Here is a 20,615-nt window from a genome sequence, read left to right as displayed (position 1 = left end):
ATACCACGTATGCCTATTACTGAATGCACATAACTGCATTGAAGTTTGAACGTAGTGCTGTTTTTTTTTTTACCATCTTAAGCAATTTATCATTAGAGACACTATTATGCATATCACAACTGATTTGTTACTTTTAAGCAATGGAAAACTGAGCAGAAAGGTTTGATTCCGTTAAATCTCATCCATCTTTATTGTTTATGCTAGAACATCATGAGTGCGTTTAAAACATGAGCTGGCAAATCTTTGTCAGCAAGTGGATATTTTGTTGCATTTACTGAATAACAAAGATGTGCACTTACCAATTTCCATCTCACTATTACACTTTGTAACTGTTTGTACCATGTCAATATATTCAAATACAATTAATAAATAATACTGTTGAAATCCTCCTTACAGGCAACTGAGCAGATAGTTTCACTCAGAGATGAATTATGTGACATACTCTATTTCCTTTTTAAGAAGAGTTAGTTGCATGCTTGAAAAAGAAAGATCAACTTGTACTTCATTATGAAGCTCTGTGAAAATGATGAAATGGGATTTCTGTCCCACATTTCAGTAAAATACATTTGCTACTGGAATCACAATTTAGTTGCACATCCAAAAAAAATTTAGTCCAAAAATGTACAATCAATTATTAATTCTAAACCATATCTGATTGTTATTCATTTAAATAAGCAAAGCATAAGGATAATGTTAAGCAGTTTTCGGCCTTTTTCTTCATTCAAAGGGGGAATTTAAAGGAGACTGACTTAATAGAAGAATCATTCAAAAATATTTGTGTTTTAATTTGTGTTATATACACATTTGACTTAGCAAAAGAACTGATAAAAAGGTTTAATAAATGTTAATTCTACAGAGAATTGTTTTGCCTACGTCTCACTGTAGAGTGATTATGCCTCAATAGCTATACTTGCAACCTACTTACTGTATTTGGACATCTTTTCATAATCAAATCCAGGCACGTCAGTCTCTAGTGGTTGGGTACTGAATGTTACGTTACTGAATGTGATCTATGAATCTCAGTCTTTGCTTACTGGGAAATTCCTTGTTTGAAAAAGTAGTGTAGAAACACAGCTCTGACAAGAATAGCACAGTGGCTGCCGGAGACATAATCAGAGGGCTAATGGGTAACGACAACACCCAGTGTGCTATTTCATTTATTATAACATACTCTGAGAACTTTAATTTCAATGTTTCTAGGTCTACTACCACCCTACGCACCCACTTCTAAAGTGAAAGACACACTACCCAGGAAACGGTCAGTTGGTGAATCGTTGATGATGCCCTTGCCATTTAGTTTGCATTGAACATGTAGTTGGGTGTCATACTGGACACTAGGAAAGCGCACAGCCACCAGCGGGGAAGAGTAGTTCACCTGTTTGTAGAAATGGTGGAAAATGCTATGAAATAAGTCATGAGGAATTCTGAGATAAATGTTAAGTAGGATCACTTACATGTCTCAGTTTCCCATAATAGGGATAGTACCGCAAGTTGAAGATATTTTCCGGAAAAAACTGGACTTCTCCGAGGCCTTCAGTTGACCCTTTCTGTAAAAGCATTGGATGAGATCCAAAATTGTTAGATACTGCAAAGACACTGTATAATTATTTTGCTTAGTTATTTATAAAGTATTAATAGATTGTGCCAATCATTAATTGTTACCTTTACTCCACATGTAACATTTACTGGAGTGCCTTGACCAGGCAGATACCCGAGAATCTGTCACAACAGAAAACAGTCAAGTGTCTGACATGCCTCTTAATTAACCATTGAGACTGACTTGATTGCTTAATATGGTTAACTCCAAGATTTGGTCATTTAGTATTTGCTTATTTTAACCACAAGATGGCACTAGAGCTCCAGAGCTTTAATTATTCACTTTTTGGAGAGATTTTGTTCAGCAAACAAAATAACATTTGTACAGTATATTATAATCTCACCCGATTCATTTTGACAAGGATGCAGGGTTTTCCCTTTGAGTAGCCGAAATCCCTGTCCTTCAGGCCGGAGCATTCACCCAGCCAGGACCTCTTAAACTGACATGCCTTGCGCTCGGCACTCTCCTCCAAGTCTTCTTGCTTGAAATACGTATTTCCCTCACATTTAATGTTCCGCCTATCCTGCACTCCATCGTCATAGGCTGAACACAGCCATGGCGGGAAACCGTAATAAAAGAGATGGAAGAAAGAGACAGACATAGACCATAAAATAACCAAACAATGGCTGCTGCCCAGCCTGGCCTCTACAACTTAGAGGCCAGCACAAAAAGTGGGGCCCTGGCAGCACTGAGCAGTTACACTGAGCACACAAAAGGGTTTCCCTCCTTGTCAGTATTTCTATAGACCACAGGATTTGTTAAAAAGCGTGCTGGAGCAATTTAAATCTGTGCCCACTGAACAGAAAACGTACCTTCACTATTAAAGAATGTAAAACCAAACTCAGTAACCTTAGTCGTTCTCTCATCCAGGACTTACGTTTCAGATGGGCTTCCAGTGCTTTCGCATACTTCCTCCACGAGCTTCGGTCAGAGGCATTGAAAGCAATGTCAAACCCATGAGCTACATCTACATGAGGAAACATAGTCATGCCTGCCGGGGGAGAAACAGAAGATTTTGAACTGCAGTGAAAATACAGGAATAACTGTATTAAGCTCATGTACTGGGATTGTGTTTATATATTTGTTATTTTCGAATACTTAATTTGTATTTTAATTGAAAAGTTATTTACTATTCTAATTTTAAATCATCCATCCATCCCCAAAACCCTTTTTTCATACCCTTTTAATGTTCACAAATACAATTTAGTCTAACCTGGTGGCATCACTCTGTCATTGTAGGTGGGAGCATATGGACTAATCGACCACATCAGGCAGCACATACCACCAGCAAACATGGCCGCAAGGAAAATGTATAATGCTGAGTAAAAGAGCAGAATAAGGCCTGAGGGGAAAAAAAGAAAAGAAAATATTGATGAATAAAACTAGATTTAATTGAGGAAACCTCTGATTCATGTTAAAAGGTATTAGTAAAGTGAAATGCTCACACCCCTGCATTTAGAATGGGACAGTTTTTCATATAGGAATTTCTTTCTTATATGTATGTATCTTTCATTCAGTTGACCATTCAATTACTAAGCCTTTTCATTGGTTATTAATTATTCTTCATCAACCTTTCCATTGTGGAAGTGTTCAAGATACTAGTCAATGAAACTTAGCATATAAGACCCAGCAAAAAAAGTGTAGCTAATGTCCTTTAATTTTCAATTAAGGGTCCATTAACAGCTGATCAGATGGGACGTGCCGTCAAACTAAATGGCTTTTGCTTCACAGACAATTTCACATGGACTAGCTGCAGCCCGTCTTGTGTCCCCCAGCTACAAAGGCCTTTCTGTTTGAGCCGGGTGAAAATTCTTTCACTCAGGAACACTGTGAACCTCCGGTTGCCATCGTGTTGACGGTCTTTTGCAGCCATACAGAGCCACAGCCAGCTCCAAGGAGTCTGATCACCCCATCCTGGCATTGTGAGGCCTCTGTACTCCCTTTCATGGGACATGCATCACAGCACTCCAGCAGCCCCTCCACTGCGATAAGGAAGACTACGGCTGTTTATTTAATCCACCTCCAGTACATTCCTCATCATATCATGACTATGTAAAGCATGGATCTCAATTCGGGCCATTGAGATATCCCTCTGTACCCCCAGGAAACTTTCACATTGCTGTTTAGAGCAATTGTCCCGATGGGAATTTGCTGTGTTGCTTAGCAACAAGACGTTCAGAGGCCGCGATTGGCTGCTCTGTCATCGTCGGACGTCTTCAGGAAATGCTCGCTGCCAAAAAAGTTCTGAGCTTGGACAAAAAAAAAAACGCTACGTTAAGTTGTGCCGTTGATCTGAGAGCATGTTGGAGGAGATCTGGAGGTCAAGGGGGCTTTGGGAAAGAAGGAGAGGAAAGCACGGTAGGGGTAAATGGAATGTGATCCCAGGCCAGCGAAAGGACTGTGACATTCGCTCTCCCACTGAGGACCATTCCCCAGGCAGTCTGTTTTTGTCAAGATAACTCTAAGCTATCTGTGCACCTATGTAAACACTAAGCTTGGACATACACACACACACACACACACACACACGCACCCACAGTGACATCGTGTACATTCACACACACTTTGTCTGAGCAAGCAGAACCACAGTTCATCACCCCTCATCCCCACAACTCATTCCCATAACTCCACTAAAAATGGAAAATAATGAGCAAAAACGGCAAGCAATAGTCTCACTTGCTTTTGCTTCTACAGCGAGACTGAACATCACTAATTAATGACTTTACAGTCCAAGTACAATTTGGATGCACTCTCTCACCCACAGACAAATGCTCTTTGTTTTGCCATTGAAACGGGTATCTTGTTGTGTACATTCAATATAATTTTGTCTTGTTACTCACTCCAGCTCTTCCCCGAGCGGCCCATAAACTCCTTTGTCTCTGCGTTCCACAGGTAAGTCTTTAAGTCGTCGATTTTCTCATGCAGCGTCCTCTTGGGCTTTGGCTTGGGCTTCCATTTCTCAAAGTTAAGGTCATCCTGCTCCAGAGGCTGATGTTCTACCAGTCCTTCCTGTTCCACTTCCATGGCCTCAGCTAGTTCGTGTTTGTGAAGTGATCCTGCACGCTAAAGACAACATGGAAAGCTAATGAGTATGTTTCTGAATCTCAGTAGTAAGTAGTGTAAAAAAAAAAATACCACTGCAATAAGCATTAAATGGTTAAAAACTCACTTTAATGTTGATAATATTGTCTGATTCTCTTAAAAGAGGAAATGCTAGGAGAAGAGTTAGACAGATATTTATCTTCAAAAAAGTGAAAAGCAATGTAAATGAAAGACGTTTCACAATCCCATTGATCTATGAGAGGCAGAAGAGGACCCACACACTCGCTGACCCATGTTGGGAGATCTAACCTCTCACAGCTGCACAAGATCTGTAGGGTCACTCTTCAGCCAGATGTTACACACTCATACTCAATATCAAGACACGCATAAAATGTGCTTTTAAAAACTGTTATAATCTGGAAACAATAGGGATTCAGTATGTTAACATTAGTTAATGCATTTATTACCATTAACTAACAATTAAAAAAAAAAATTTTTAATCTAGGTTAATATTAATATCGATATAAAAACATTTCAAGTTGTATTAAGATTTACTACTGTATTGTGAATGAACATGAAATTTATATTTTTTCATTTTACTTCATGATACCTATTGCATTAAATAATATGAATCCAAGCTTACTTGTTGCCAAAAAACTGCCAAAAAAAGTTGTACTCAGTGTTATTTAATATGACAGACTTAACCTGCTTACATAAATACAAGTCATTTTAACAACCATATCAGGTAGAAACAGCTCATTAAGATACCAGAGGGATTTTCAAATGCCTCTTGTGTGATACAGCTTTACTGTACCAGTAATGAATAAAAAAATGATACAAGAAGTTTGACTTACAGTTGGGTAATACCACGTTTATCTGCGTTCTGTTATATTGTTGACTACTATATATTTCACCGAGCACTTAATCCAGCCAGGTATGGTCATTACAATGCCCTGATCACAAGTAACCACATAAGTCTGGTGCATTATGGTTATGGTCACTTGCCAGCTTTGAAACTGTGTCTTCCAGGAGCAGTTCCTCCGCCCCTCCCGCGGTACAGTCGCGCTCCATGATCTCTCACTGAAGAATAAAGGTACTTGTTAAACCAATCACATATACGAGATGTCCAGGCGATTTACTGCGAGATTTCAATCCAGAAATAAAGTCTACAGCAGTCCAAGAAAGTCAAATACTGTGTGAAACAATTGGTCAGACTTTTTTCGTTAATTGTTTTTTTTTTAAAAACAAGAAGACGAGAATGTTTCGATGTCTTCTGTGTAAAAAAAATGGGGGGAAGCCTTAGGGGGGTAAAAAAAACGTTAATATTAAAAGTGCCCCCAAAATAAAGTCTTGATAAATGCACTGAGGCGATTTCTTCAGGTTCACTCGCTGGCTGCACAAACGTTGATTCTGCTCAAGAATTGTTCTTGAATTTCATTGAGTTTTTCTCTTACAACGGATGTTGGGTGCAGAGGAGCTTCTTCTCGCTAGGAGTCGAGCATCATAGTGAATGGAGTTGAGCTGGAGAGGGAAAAGTGGGGGTGGGATGGAAGTGGAGTTTTTTGGCAGCAGCTTTAGTGTTGTGTGGAATTCTGCACACGCACACCAATAGTCTCATTGTCTGCTGAAACAAGCTCTAATCATAGACATAAATCTTTATGAGTTTCTGTTCTGATCTACATTTGCCGTTGTCATGCAATCACTAAGCCGGCGTCAGCAACCACATTAGAACAGTGAGGGTTAGTGTGCAGGAGCCTTCACTAAACAATCCCATTGACTCGCTGGACTGAAACTGAAGAGAGTATTCACGCGCATTACATAAAGCATTAAAAACACGAACGCAAAATTGTGAAATGTGTGCCAGCTTTGGTCTGCGTTGGCGTCAAAAGCGTAATAAATTGAGAAAGTTGTAATCAAGCTTCATATTTGTACACAGATCACGTTGAGCTCCGTGAAGCCGCTGATTTTTTTTAAACCTGAAAAGAACTCGCGTCATGGAAAATTCGGTCTTGTCTGGTTCTTTCTGCTTTCTTTGGTAAAGAGCAGGTCATTCAAAGAAAGACCATCAAGGAGGGAAACGAGCAAATGCAATCTTTCACTTTGTGACAAAACTAGGCTGGAGGAATTGAGATCAATATATTTAATGTAGTGTTTTATCCTTAATTTTGTACACAAGCAAACACTTAAGTAGTAGCCTAGTGAATGCTTGCTTTTGTAAAAATTAAAAGCGATGTAGGAATCTATTCAAATACATTTACTTAAATACACTTGCCTACGAAATAGGCCTATTTTACGTCGCAGGGGGTAACAGCAATTAACCAGGAGAATGAGTATACCCATGTATGGCTTTTAGACTATGCTTTAACTGAAGACATTTTAAACTGCATCACATCAGATATAATCTTTATGTGTGTGTGTGTGTGTGTGTGTGTGTGTGTGTGTGAGAGAGAGAGAGAGATAGAGAGAGAGAAAGAGAGCAATATATAAACAATGTCTATAGGCCTACTGTTTTAAAATGAGTCTGGTGTAGCCTATGTCAACTATATTTCAAGTTGCACGAGTAAAAAATAAATTAAACATAATGCAAATAGAAAAAATGGCGGGGGTGTGGGGTACTATTCAGAATTTATCAGTAACTTTCGATTTTTTTTTTCTAACTTTTTGTGTCTCTTAACTACCTGATGATGGCGCACTTTCATTACTTTGATATTGCTTTTAGTTCTGAGACTTTTAAAATACTGTAGCCATTTTTGTAGGGAGGGCTAGCAAGCGACTGCATTATTCTCAGGATATGCATGAGTAATTATTTATGTGTGTAATGTAACTAATTTGAAGCGATTTTCTCTATAAGAGGTTGTGAATGTAAAATGATGTAGAAATTTACTATGCAGCAACACAATAACTTGTTTTTAGTCGGTCTTTTGGAATTCTAGTTCTAAATAACATTAGTTTTTATAAACTGAATCATACTTGGAAGGAAGCATGAAATTACAAACACCCTTAAGTAATAAACAACAATTTGTGCTCACACATGACTTCACTTGAAAGTTTAAAACGTGTTAAATGCATTCAGGGACAACAACGTCATGTCGCTAAGAACCTCTGAATCTATTTTTGCACGGGTTGCTTTCATAGACTGTGTAAAACAGGTAGCCTTTGAAACGGACTGTTTGAAATGACTCTCTCTCTTCCGATCACGACTTCTCCTGACCCAAGCGAGCGGTTTGCGCATGCGCAGTGCTGTACTCGTGCGGCGTTCTGCTGAAGGGATGTGGGCAACGACGGATTCATGAACAACAGACTCAGATGCTGATGAGAGAAGCTCGGCTACACGGGGGACGAATGGTGTCAGAGAATGCCACGGCAGGAAAGGAGTTTCAATTCATTAACTCTGGGGAAAGGCATCTTTGTCTTAGTGACTAGGTTCTTTGTTTTTGATTTGAAGTCATAACTGCAGCTAATGCTGCAGAACCTGACGTTACAATGCCAGCGGGGCTGAATGCGCAAGGCAGCGGTATACCAGTCTCAGATGCGATGGGTAAGTACAAGGTCAACGGAATTCACGGCGCCCGCAGACCATTATGCTCACACGGAGGACAATTTACGTTTGTATTTATATTTAAACGCGATTAGCAACGTTTATTCATTGTAATTATAGTAGCACGAGAGAGAATAATAAGCGTTCCGTAACCTACATTCTTGCATGTCTCAACGAATGTCGATGTAACACCGATTGATATTGTTAATAAAAAATACACAGCCATAAGTGAAATTTAATTGCATAGTCAAAACATGTTTTGTTTAGTGATGGAAACCCATCACCTACATTTATCTGGGTTTTTTGGGATGTGGCCATGCCTTTTTAGCTGTAGATAGGCCACTATAATACACATACGAGAGGTCAAATACACTGGTTGTTTTGCTTTGCTTTGCTTTGCTTTACCCAAAAACGAACGTGCCTAAAATGAAAGCACGAGTAACCAAATGCTGCCTGAAGGAAGGGCGTGTTGTGCCATGACATCTTCCTACTCCACTGTCTTATCCAGGATCATTTAAGAGGAGGAAAAGAAAGTCCATCATAGTAACAGTGATGCTCCTTATCGTCTCCATACTCATCCTGGTCTTTGGTCTGGCCGCTACTACCAGGACGCAGAACATCACTGTCGGTGGCTACTATCCAGGAGTCATTGTAAGTATTCTAGTAATGTACATAGTCGTGCGTAGAACAGACTGCGAACTATCCTCTTTGTCTAAAAGTGGGTTTGTGATGTAAAGTACTGCGGGGAAGGAAAGGCTTCACGTTTAATTATTTTCGGCTTGGCCCACTGTTATGGTGACCAGTGGTCATCATTATCTTATTACTGTAAGGAACTGAGTGAACTCATCCATTCATTATTCAACAACAAGTATCATTTTGTTCAACACTCTAGGAGAAACATACAAGCTTAAGTAACAGTCCTGAACATTTTGTACAAGTAACAGGTGTTTTCCAAGTATTCTTAGAGGATCGACTGTTTTGAAATACTATATGGTGGGGCCGGATTTCATCTATATGTTGACCACACCATAAAATAAACTATACTGCTTGGAGAAAGACAAAGGTTTTGTGGGAATGAGAGATTGTATGTTGGATATTAATACTAGTTTTAAAACTTTGAAATAGGGTGAGATATTTGTAACTACCATGAGTTTCACCCTGTGATATTTTCAGCTCGGCTTCGGGTCCTTTCTGGGAATCATTGGCGCCCATTTGATAGAGAATAAGAGGCAGATGGTAAGGGTCTTTTATTACACTGCTCATATCGGATTCTGTGTTTGTGCATTTCATCATCCAATAGACACCAAAATTCAAACCAAATTCTAATCCAATTCTAACCAAAATACTCGCACACACAAAAACATTTTCGAGAATCAACTGCCTGTTTTTAGTTGTGTCATAATGGCAGAAATGGCTCACAGGTTTGAGCTCGAATAGCAGGGCATGTTGTAGCCCCTGTGGTGAGATGCACCCAGAAATTGCTCAGTGTAAGGGGAGCGGGATGGATGTCCAGGCAGGAATTTTCAGAAGCCATTGCAGTGCAGAGGGAATAGGAGGTGCCACAATCCAAATAAGAATGCATGAGGATGGCATAGCTGGCCAGATCATAGACACACAGGGACAGTTACTGCTGGGAGAGAGAGGCATACACGCTCCACCCTTGGAGACGAAGTGGTTAGAGCATGTAGAGTAGAGTCTGGTAGTCTGAGCTACCTGGAAATAAGTATTGGTTATTTTTTGAATAATGTAAAACAAGGAACAAAGGGTTGAGATGCTTTTGCACTATTTCTAGGTCCGTAATCAAATAAGCAAATTTGTAGAATTGAGCATGTCCAATCCTTTTGTACAGATGGTCAGATGTTCTTTTTTCCAGTGAAGCACAAGATGCTCTTTGGATAATTTTCAAATCATGCTGGAAGACATGATCATCAGGTTTCACTCAGTTCATGCAGCTTCAATGCTGCTGTCATTATGGCAAAATAGAGACTAAATATTAATAGATATTTAATATTTAGCTTCATGAAACTAAATATTAAGACATTCTGAAACATATGATGATTTTTTTTAATCCTTTTTACTAATTGTTACATCAATGACATAAGTTGTATACAGTAAAAATAAATATAAAATATAAATATTATATATAATATATACTTATAATGATTTATAAGATTCAGAATCTAAATAAAATATACATATATTTTTATTTTAATTTTAATATATTAAATAATATAAAAATAATTGAATTATTATTACAGTATTTAAATATTATATACACTAGCATTCAGAAGATTTGTAATATGTTTTTGAAATATGTATTTTATGCTCTCCAAGGACGCATTTATTTGATCAAAAATACAGTTATATTGTGAAATAATCATTAAAGTTTTCAGAATCATTGATCCAGTGTTTAGCGTCACATGAATTCTAATATGCTGTTTGTCGCTTAAAAACATTTTGTATTATTATCAATGTTGAAAACTGTTAAAAGTTTTGTGTAAACTCTGATTCCTTTTGTAAACATTATAAACGTCTTTACTATTATTTTTGATCAATCAAATGCATCCTTCCTGAATAACAAACATTTGAACAGTAAGGTATTAATATTATATTGTATTATTTAAAATAAAAATATTAAAATACATAATTTGAATTGCTTATTTTAAGATAAAGATTGATTTAGATTAGATATATCAAGAACAGCACTCAAAATTATATAATTTATTAATCAGATTCGGGCAGTTAAATGTTTTCCATTTTCTCTATCAAACAGTGCCACTAGACATGCCTCGGCAAAGTGCTTTTGATTGCAGAGAGAATGGAGTGACTGGTGTGGTTGTGAAATGGCAGGGAAATCATCAAAGTAATGTGGCAATAAGGCAGAATCCATTCAGTCCAGATTATCTCCATTTCCCATAATAGACACATCTACAAGATCTTAGACAACCCACTTCAACATGTCTCTATAGGAATCGTACATAGTAGTAGTGCCCAGGTGCGAATGCACGTGCATAGAGCTACTACAGCAGGTGAATATGCTGACATTGCTGTTCTGCTTACAGCTGGTGGCCTCCATTGTCTTCATCAGCTTCGGTGTGGTGGCAGCCTTCTGTTGTGCTATAGTGGATGGTATTTTTGCTGCAAGACATATAGTAAGTGCTTCCACACCCTGTTATTGTAAAATGCATTTCCTCAGAAAATCATTTCAGTTAAAGCTCTGTCATGGCATACTGCTGTTGTTGTTTCAAAGGACCTCAGACCACTATATGCTGGCCGATGTGAATATTACTCCAGCAGGAGCGCGTTTGATTCAGATGTGAGTCGTCAGCCTGAGAGAAGCGCTCTTGCCTTTGAATTTAAGGGTTTTTGTTAATAGTATATTAGGATACATTTAGAAAACACATGTGTCTTTCAGGTCCACTGTCAAACTGCATCTCGGGTCTCCTGTAACCTGCGCGTGAAGAGCAACACCTGCTACTGCTGTGACCTTTACAACTGTGGCAAGTATGTGTGTGAGGGAGTCCCATTTGGATACATCCCTCCTAGGATACCCTCTGCAAACAGGCAATCTGAGAGAGAAAAAAACAACAACTATGCTATCTTTGTTTTACCTTGGTTAAGTTCTGGTTTATATTTGCTTGTATGCTGTGTGCTTCTATCCCTGAAATTCAGCTCTGTTCGAAAGAACGTTTGTGTTTATTTATGTTTCAGAGAGCATCCTCTTATGGGACTACAGAATAAAGATGTTTTGAAAAAATTTAGGAAATCCTCCATGATTTGGAAGTAGGTCTTTTCACTTTTAGACTCTCAATGACATTGACAGCCCATTATTTGTTGTTGTTAAAATCTTGAGTGTGGCTGTGTACAGTCGCTGTACTTTACGTACAGTTACTTTACTCGTGAAGTGGAACAAAGGAACTAAGATTCCTGTTTCACAGGTGAGGAGTGACAGTAGTGATTTAGGTTAAAAGTAAAGAGTATTTGATGACAGTGAGCTTAAATAAGGAGACTGGATATATTTATCCATTTCATGCTCGTCTTAAGAGTGATGTGCACTGGTATGCAGATGGTTTTGGTCTTTTCTTTTGCATGAATCACAGGTCTGGTCATGCTTTACCTCTTTTGTTGCTCTGCCTGTCATCTACATGTCTATTTCTTTTTATGATTCTCTTGAGATAATACATTTCTCTCCTCATGATCTCAGTCGAGTGGAACTGCGAGGAGGGTACCATGAGTACACAGAGGTGCGGAGCTGCCAGGACGTTGTGCATCTTTACCACCTGCTGTGGTCTGCCACTATCCTTAACATTGTTGCTCTGTTTCTGGGCATCATCACCGCCGCAGTGCTGGGGGGCTTCAAGGACATGGTGAAATTGAAATGCAGTGCAAACAACTTATATAGATGCATTTTGTATGATTTCTAAGAACCTGGATCTTTTTATTAAGATGCCTTCAGCAGCACCAGATTCCTGTGAGCCAGAACCGCTCCCTATTCCTCCGCCCCAAGAGACTCCTCGACCCACAACATCTAACAACGCTTTTTACAACACTGCCCCCTGCTTACCTCCATACACTGCCTATGACCTCCAGGTAATCGCATTCACTTTGAGCTGTCATCCCACTTTCTGTTGCATGCTTTAGTGGGCATTTATAAGTCACTCTGATACAGACTTTTTCTACAATGCTTGTTCGATGAGATAAAAATACAAACTGTATAATACAATAAAATATAATAGAGCACCACATACATAGTTTTATTTTGTAGTATATTTAATAATATATGAAATATATGAAATGTAGATATAAAGTGATTATTACTATATAATATATTGTTTATATTGTATATTTCTATTAATCTTTTATTTTTTAAATACACATGCCAATTAACATTAGCTTAATGCATTTAATTATTTTTAAAAATATATGCAAATAAGCAGTAAGCACAAAAAGATTTTCAGTTATTGTTAACTTAGTTCAAACCATTATTTTTCAAAATGTATTCAAATAAACAATAAGCACAAAAAGATCATTCCCATGGTATAAAAAAATATTAATGATCTATTATCATTGGTATCTTATTATAGTTTTTGTTAATATTTTTAATAAAATATATACATATTAATATAAATATATAATATAATATATAAATATACATATAAATATTTTATACACATAATAATGTATATAATTAATATTTCTTAGTTTGACTTTTTTTATTTATTACTTTTTTTGTATTTTAGTAACCAAACATAAACTAAAAGAAAATGACAAATTTTACCTTGTAAGTTTAACACTTAAGCTTTTTTATTTATTACAAATAACAGTTTTTTTATGGTTTTAGTTTAAATAATAACCCTGATTTAGAGCCTTAGAGCTTTAGCTTTAAATGTTTTGATGGTGTATTATATGTGTGGTAATGTCTTTACAGGGTGCCAGCATGTTTCCTGACTCTTCAGGCCTGTCTGATGACTCCCAGTCTGGAGCCAGTCTCATGTGGCCAAATATGGTCCCACCATGTTATTCTCCTCCTTATTACCCACCCGATGAGAAGCCCCCGCCATACAGCCCCTAAGGGACCAGTCTGAGGAAGACATTTTCCTATCAAGAGAGAACTGGCTTTTGGCATTTTTGTATATTAGTGTACCACATCAGTGAACAATTGTCGTTCTGAATGAACAACCTTCATTCAGAGGAGACACTACAGCATTACCCACAGTCATTCATCACCATTCAGCAGATGTAATATGCAACATCAAGCCTTGACAGGATTCTCTCAAGTCAATCCCGATGTCTAAAATATTCACATTATTTCGCCTCAATCCAAGAGGACTATTCCTAATAACAACTAACCTGACTGTGAGATCAAGACTGGTCACAGAAAAGCCTTAAAATGTGTGTCCGCTTCCAGTTCAGCTCCACCTGGCTCACATCCTCTTCCTGTTATAGGTCTCCCACTTGAGATTCCTCTGCATAAATCCTCTGTATAATGTGAACTTCTTCCTTCCAAAGTCGCCTCTGCTCTCTCTGCATGAGGATGAGTCTCTTATCTAGCAATTGATTTGCACTTTATTGTCTTCAGAATTTACTGTATCCACACGGTTCTTGATAATTACTTGAGTTCTTTTTAACTGTTTCGGGCAGCTAGATTGCAAAGAACTGTACATATATCTAGGCTGATTCTTACTTTTTGTGCTTCATTAGGATCTACGATCTAACCTGTAATATTAGATGTTTTTTCTGCATTACGTCAAGCACACAATCAAGTCACAAATTTGAATAATCTTTTGTGGCAATAATATCCTTTGCTTGATTTATGCAAAGTAATAAGCTCGTACATAGTGGTATGAAGAATGAGAGGACTTTAAAAACATATACACCTCACATTCGTATGCCGTTCAGTTGCGGTTGTTTCTGTCTAAACATGACAGTACTTAAATAATGTAAAAAGGAGGCTTAGCTTTATAAGTAACCATTGTATAAACTTACAGAAGTTTAAACACTTAATTGTTCACTAGGTAATAACAAGGATGTCCCTCCACATTGCAAATGTATCTGTGTGTGCGCAATGCTCTATATGTTGTACATATACTGAACAATCAAACTGCCTTTTCTTGAGATTTAAGACCATAGTGTTCTCCTTTTCATCTGCTTGCGTGCTTACTGTGAATGTCAAGTCTATAAGCTGTACTTCAGAACATTGTCCTTTACTGATGTGAGTAGAGATATTAATACAATGATTTTATTACTTCCTGGTTGACATTTGGTTGCAACTGGTGGTTGTATAACAGTCACATGCTATAAAGAAAACTTGTAAATTGGATCTTTGCCTCGATTGTTCATTTTTGGCCACATCAAAGCATTTGTTTACATTTGATGTTTAAATCTTGAAATGAAAGACTGAAAGTTAGATATGTATAGCTGGAAGAGATTTTTTGCTACATTATCACACGTGCATTTCTAAATATGTTCACTGGTATTTGACCATTGAATCCATTTTATCCCTCATCATGTAGAACCTTATAGATAATTCATGTATCAGTGCATTATAATACGTTGATTGACAAGATCCACTAGAGTCAGGGATGTTCATATTGACTGGTGGTTATCATAATTATGAAAACAAATCACTTGGAAATAAAAGAAACGTGTGTACTTTCTTCAAAATTTTATTTGAGTTTATATCACACTAAGACCTAATAATAAATAGGATCCATATGAAAAGAAACTGTTCAAATGAAGGTCTTCAGTACTATCATGTACATGGTTATGGTGTTAAAGCAATAGTTCTGACTGAAGGAATCTCAACGTATTCACAGCTTCTTCTCACGGCCCACAAAGCTAAAATAATTCATAAATCTATGCTGAAAAAATAATTTTAAAAAACAATATATGTACAAAATATTCAACCGTAAAGGAGAGGTCCTCTGTATTACCAACATGATCCTTTGATTACCCTGACAATTCAGTATCTTGTTTCTCTGGACATGAGCGGAGGAGGGAGGAATATTTCTCTTCAGGTCTCAGTTACTGTCTGGGAAACTATATCAGGATATATGGCCAGCATATAAATAAACAACCTCAAAACATAATTACTGGACAGATGACATAAACATTTCACACATTTACTCCATCGATCTTAAAAAAAAAAACTATAAATACAAACATTCCCCAACTTTTCCTTACCACAGGATTGAAACCTGCCATTAACACTGAACTATCTAGTGCCAAACAATCATTAATAACTACGCTAAGAAGCTGACAAGAAAAACAATGTTAGCGTTTCAAATATGTGTGCTGTATGTGGACTCCGAAGTTACATTTGTTTTTGGATAGGATTTATGTAAAAAGGATTTATCAAAATAACAGAATTGTATAAAATATCTGTAACAAACTGCAATAGCCTGTACTTGATCCCTCTAATTACATCCAACAGGGTTATAATGTCTGAAACATAAACTGGAATAGAAAATCTTAAGGATCAGCTCTACACAGGTTGAATGTAGCTCTACATAAAATATGTATTGTCTACTTAGTAATATTATCTGACGAAGCATGAACTGTAAACCAACACTAATACATTTCCTAAATATACATTAAAGCACCTTGAAAAAACTTTCATGAGTTGATGGATATTTTCAATCAAATGGTCCAGAGAACCACGACCACCTGCACCTCAAATTAAAAGACAAATGAACAAGGCACCTGAGCCAGAGCAGTGCACAAGCATGCTCAATACGTCTCTGGTATAACAAACTCAAATTCATTCCTGGTTTCGGCATTTATTTGGTCGATAGGCCGTGGAGGTGGATCCAGTCGAACGTGAGCTGCCGCTCTGTTTTGTGCTTCAGAATCTACAAAGATGTCGTCCCAGGTCATTGCTTTGCTTTGGCTAGCTGGAAGTGGCTGGTTGGTAAAGTGCTCTTTGTCTGGGTCTACATGTTGGACAGTCCCATCTTCAGCAATGACCGGAATCTCCCCAGGCTCTTCGGACACAAAGGAATATGGTTTGAACTGCAACGTTTTGCAAGGCAGCAGCCGATACAAGTTGTTGCATGAATCATCTTTCTCTTTTCTTCCCGACGGGTCCTGGTTGTGCATTTGCTTACAGTGGGTGGACAAAATCTGATAATTGAGAAACGTTTCACTGCACAGTAAACACTGGTAGCGTCTTTCGCCCGTGTGTGTGATTTCATGTTTGGTTCTGTACTCGGCCAGGGCGAAAACCTTGCTGCAGTAATGGCACGGATACTTCCGTTCCCACGAGTGAGTGTTAAAGTGCCGCCTGAGGCTCGTCAGGCACACATAGGGACGCTTGCACACGATGCATACGTAAAAGGTCTTTCCATCCATGATAAGTTCATAGTGATCCTCCTGATCCAGCTTGATTTTTTTCTTTCCTCGAGGTGAGTGACTGGTCACACTGGGAACACTGTGTGGGGTTTGCGATTTCCTACCAGGAGCCAAACCCTCCACGGTATCCTCTTTTACTGGAACAATGTCGTAGGTGTCTTCACCAATGTTTGCATACACTTTACAACCAGGCGATAGCGAATCGATTTCCGAGGCTTTGTCTAATGTTATCGTCTTTTTCCCCAACACTGTCATAGCCATGTTTATTGCTGGTACTGGACCGTTATTGGTGCTATACATCGGCCTTACATCCGACAGTCTGATTTTTCCAGGATGATCGGGCGAGTGCTCTAGAAGGACCTTTTTCTTTTGGACTCCGAGTACTTCGTTGTTGTCTAGAGGCAGCGAGGTGCTGTGAGGATCTGAAGGAAGGCTGTTCACACCAGCTGGGGTGGTGGGTTCGCTGTTTGAGCTCAATCTTACTGGAGATGTGAGAACACTGCTACTGGCTTCTGGGTTTGAGAGGAGAACAACATCTGGCTGGGGCTCAAGGTTATTTTGGAGTGATGTATCTCTTTCAGAAGAAAGCTTGTTGTTTCTCTCTTGGGCTGTTGAATCTTTAGAGGCAATTCCTTCCTCGCATGTGACTTTTTGTTTTTTTGCCTCTGGTCCACCTTCTTTGTCATTAACATCTGATATCTTGGTCTTCTGAGCTTGAGGGGCCTCTATTTTTGAGACGAAAAGAACATCATCGCTGTCCGAGTCCACTTCCTGTATAGTTTCTGTATTACCACAAGCCATGTTGAATTCTTCAGCAGACAGTGAGAACGTCTCTGTAATGATTGGCATATTTTCACCTCCGGTCTCATTCTTCTCAGAGGAACTGATGGTGTTGTTGTCACTTTCTTTGGACAGGCCAGGTAATCCCTTGACTTGTGCGAGCGGCGCTCCTAAATTGGCTAGGAACGTCACGCCCAAAGCCTGACTGGCGCTGATGAGATCCTCAAGTCTGTCTGATCGAACTCTGTAGATTTTAGAAGTGTAAATGTAATTCAAGATCATATCAAATATGTCTGCCTTGATGAAGTTCAGCTCTACTACTTGTCCAGCAACTGAGAAAAGTTGACGGAAATAGGTACTCGAGGCAGACAGCACACATTTGTGTGCTTTGAACTTGCGGTCTTGCACAATTATGGTGACATCACAGAATAAACCGCTGTGTCGCTCATCATTGATGGACCTCAACAGTGATGCTGGGTACTGAGTGTCTGCTGCAGATATTAGCTTTAGTTTCGACATGCCTGAGAGGAAAGAGGTATAATAAAGTTTAATACACTTTAAAAGTTTGGACATATTAATGAAATCTATTACAAAACGCGTTCAGATGTTATTAACACAACTCTATGCAAAGCTTTCTACACTATGCATTCATTACTGCAAGATACACTCTCACAAACTATGACAAATCATATTTCCATGCCCATTTTTTTCTCTCTTTTTTATGTTGATCTAACCATTACTAAAAAAATAATACAACTTTATTGTTTCTAAATTAAAAGCAACGAAATGTGCACGTGCACGAGAATCGCAGCCAGGCTAGCTGGCTAATCGTACAGCAACAAAAGACAAGCATTAAAACATATGCATCTTGCAAAGTGACATAAAACTAAAGCCTTTTGACTAGTTTGACGTGATCACACGGAATACTATTCGTGCGAGGCCACAGCCTTTTGATGTTAGCACTCAGAACCGGTAGGACTCCGGTGTGCAGCGGTCAGCGTGAAAACAAAAACAAATGGCTCAATTCAACTCTCCTTCCTGGTTTGGCGGCGGCGCGCGGCCTATCTTGACTCTACGATGTACAGCAACGCGTATGTGGTTAAAAAAGATGAATTAAAGTTTCAATATCCCACAATTCTGTAAATTAATTTCCAAAATCCTATACCTGCACAACGACCCGTTAGAATCCACGATTCCCTTAGCTGAAAAACAATAATGACAGCGATAATGTGAGTCGGTTGCTGTGGAGCTCGAGTTCCTTGTCTGAGAGGAAGAGTCTCTCCTCCAGCAGCAGACCGACACGAGACGCGCACAACATACGTGTGATGAATGTTAATGAGACAGGACGGTTTTACCTTCAACTTTACGTGTATTTGCACACATATGAATAGGGATATAGAAAACAAAAGCGTGATGAATTAATACAGAGATTTATTTTAAGTACAAATCGGGGCAAATTACATTCATTTGAAAAGCTTTATGAGTTTTACATTGCTGCTGCAGTTTTTCCCCTCTCTCTCCATATTAGAAAACGTGTCCATTTAATTTTTCAGACCAGTGTAATATAAGAAGTTTTTATGGTATATGGTAAATAAAAAGTTTTGAGTCTGTAGAAATGTGCTATATAAATTAACATGATTCTTTCTTCTTATTATTATTATTAAGAAGAAGAATTTAAAAAACTGAAAATGACAACGTGCTTTGTTGGTATGACAAGACTTATCATTGACAAGTATAAACGTTTTATTACAGTGTTATCGGTCTCATACATCTCAGTAACTATCAGGTTTTCAAAACTCCAAGTTACAAATGTAGAGTTCAGATTCAAAAGCCTTGAAGTGTTGATTGAAACTGAAGGGTCCTATGTTTATATTCAGTTATTTTACTTTAATGGCAATGAAAAGAAAATATTCGTTGCCATTAAAGTGAAATAACTGAATTTACACATAGGAGCCTGTGAAAAAATGCTCAGTTTATAAGAAAATTTCAAACGTCATTTTAAGGCTTTTGCAACTGAACTCTTCAAATGTGTAGGCTATTCTAGAAGTGTGTTTTTTTGTTTGTTTCAAACCCCTTTTGTGATTATTATTATTTAAAAAAAAAAAATAATAATAATAAATAAAAAATCCCAGTAAACACAAAAATACATTGATTATCTGTTGATAAAGCCATATTGAATTATTTGCCATTTTACTCTAGTTTTTGTATTGTATGTTGTTTATTTGTATTTGCAAACTTAGCTGCCTATCTTGGCCAGGACACTCCTGTCAAATAGATTTTAATTTCATCAAGTCTTATTTTTCTGGTTAAATAAAGGTAATAAATTACATTTACATTCAGACACTCATGTGGCAACTGTCAGGTGCTTAAAAACAAACAAAAAACAAATGCAATTTTGTTATTTTGGTATTCATGAATGAAACTTTTCAGAGGCGGACAGTATTGAAGTATTTTTACTTTAATCAATTAAATTTTAAAAAAGTATATGTAGTTTATCGGAGTGTTTTTCTTTGGAAAACTTTACTTAACTACATTCCAAAGCATAATGTCGTACTTTTTACTGCAATTCATAAATAAAGGTTGTTTGTTTTACCTTTAATACTTAATAATATTAAAAATCTAGTACTTATTTTGTACTCAAGTAAATATTTGAATTACATTACTTGAGTAAAAGTAACAAAAGTAATAGATTTCTAATGTAATTAAGTATTAAATTATATTTAACATGAAACGTAGTGCAGCAAAAAGTACAATATTATGCCTTGGAATGTTGTGAAGTAAAATGTTCTAAAGAAAAACACTGAGAAA

At 37.7% G+C, this 20,615-nt stretch overlaps 3 protein-coding genes across 7 annotated transcripts; 1 reads left to right on the top strand and 2 right to left on the bottom strand.

Moving 5' to 3' along the window:
* Positions 1–161: 161 nt before the first annotated feature.
* Positions 162–5,860, bottom strand: atp1b4 (ATPase Na+/K+ transporting subunit beta 4). 3 transcript variants are annotated; one of them, XM_059521520.1, is made up of 8 exons: positions 5,494–5,860; positions 4,438–4,660; positions 2,811–2,939; positions 2,475–2,588; positions 1,941–2,140; positions 1,663–1,719; positions 1,455–1,547; positions 162–1,375 (listed from the first exon to the last, which is right to left on the bottom strand). In XM_059521520.1, exons 2-8 carry the CDS (start codon positions 4,619–4,621, stop codon positions 1,214–1,216), a joined length of 939 nt encoding a protein of 312 aa, XP_059377503.1. In that variant the 5' UTR covers positions 4,622–4,660; positions 5,494–5,860; the 3' UTR covers positions 162–1,213. The 3 variants fall into 3 exon arrangements, with proteins under 3 accessions (XP_059377503.1, XP_059377505.1, XP_059377504.1); XM_059521522.1 differs by having other exon boundaries at positions 5,645–5,860; XM_059521521.1 differs by lacking the exon at positions 5,494–5,860 and adding an exon at positions 4,767–4,874.
* Positions 5,861–7,885: 2,025 nt separating this feature from the next.
* Positions 7,886–14,997, top strand: tmem255a (transmembrane protein 255A). 3 transcript variants are annotated; one of them, XM_059521517.1, is made up of 10 exons: positions 7,888–8,177; positions 8,686–8,828; positions 9,351–9,413; positions 11,240–11,329; positions 11,428–11,493; positions 11,593–11,681; positions 11,889–11,960; positions 12,382–12,544; positions 12,624–12,767; positions 13,606–14,997. In XM_059521517.1, exons 1-10 carry the CDS (start codon positions 8,123–8,125, stop codon positions 13,747–13,749), a joined length of 1,029 nt encoding a protein of 342 aa, XP_059377500.1. In that variant the 5' UTR covers positions 7,888–8,122; the 3' UTR covers positions 13,750–14,997. The 3 variants fall into 3 exon arrangements, with proteins under 3 accessions (XP_059377499.1, XP_059377500.1, XP_059377501.1); XM_059521516.1 differs by having other exon boundaries at positions 7,886–8,177; positions 11,593–11,960; XM_059521518.1 differs by lacking the exon at positions 11,889–11,960.
* A 1,235-nt stretch (positions 14,998–16,232) lies between these two features.
* On the bottom strand, positions 16,233–19,086 carry zbtb33 (zinc finger and BTB domain containing 33). The gene is made up of 2 exons (XM_059521515.1): positions 18,973–19,086; positions 16,233–18,328 (listed from the first exon to the last, which is right to left on the bottom strand). The coding sequence occupies exon 2, from the start codon at positions 18,324–18,326 to the stop codon at positions 16,407–16,409; it is 1,920 nt and encodes a 639-aa protein (XP_059377498.1). The 5' UTR covers positions 18,327–18,328; positions 18,973–19,086; the 3' UTR covers positions 16,233–16,406.
* Between the last annotated feature and the right edge of the window lie 1,529 nt (positions 19,087–20,615).

Source organism: Carassius carassius, chromosome 33 (genome assembly GCF_963082965.1).
Source record: "Carassius carassius chromosome 33, fCarCar2.1, whole genome shotgun sequence".
Classification (NCBI taxonomy): Eukaryota; Metazoa; Chordata; class Actinopteri; order Cypriniformes; family Cyprinidae; genus Carassius; species Carassius carassius.
The sequence above is the reverse complement of the archived record's forward strand: the minus strand, read 5'-3'. Positions and strand labels throughout refer to the sequence as shown.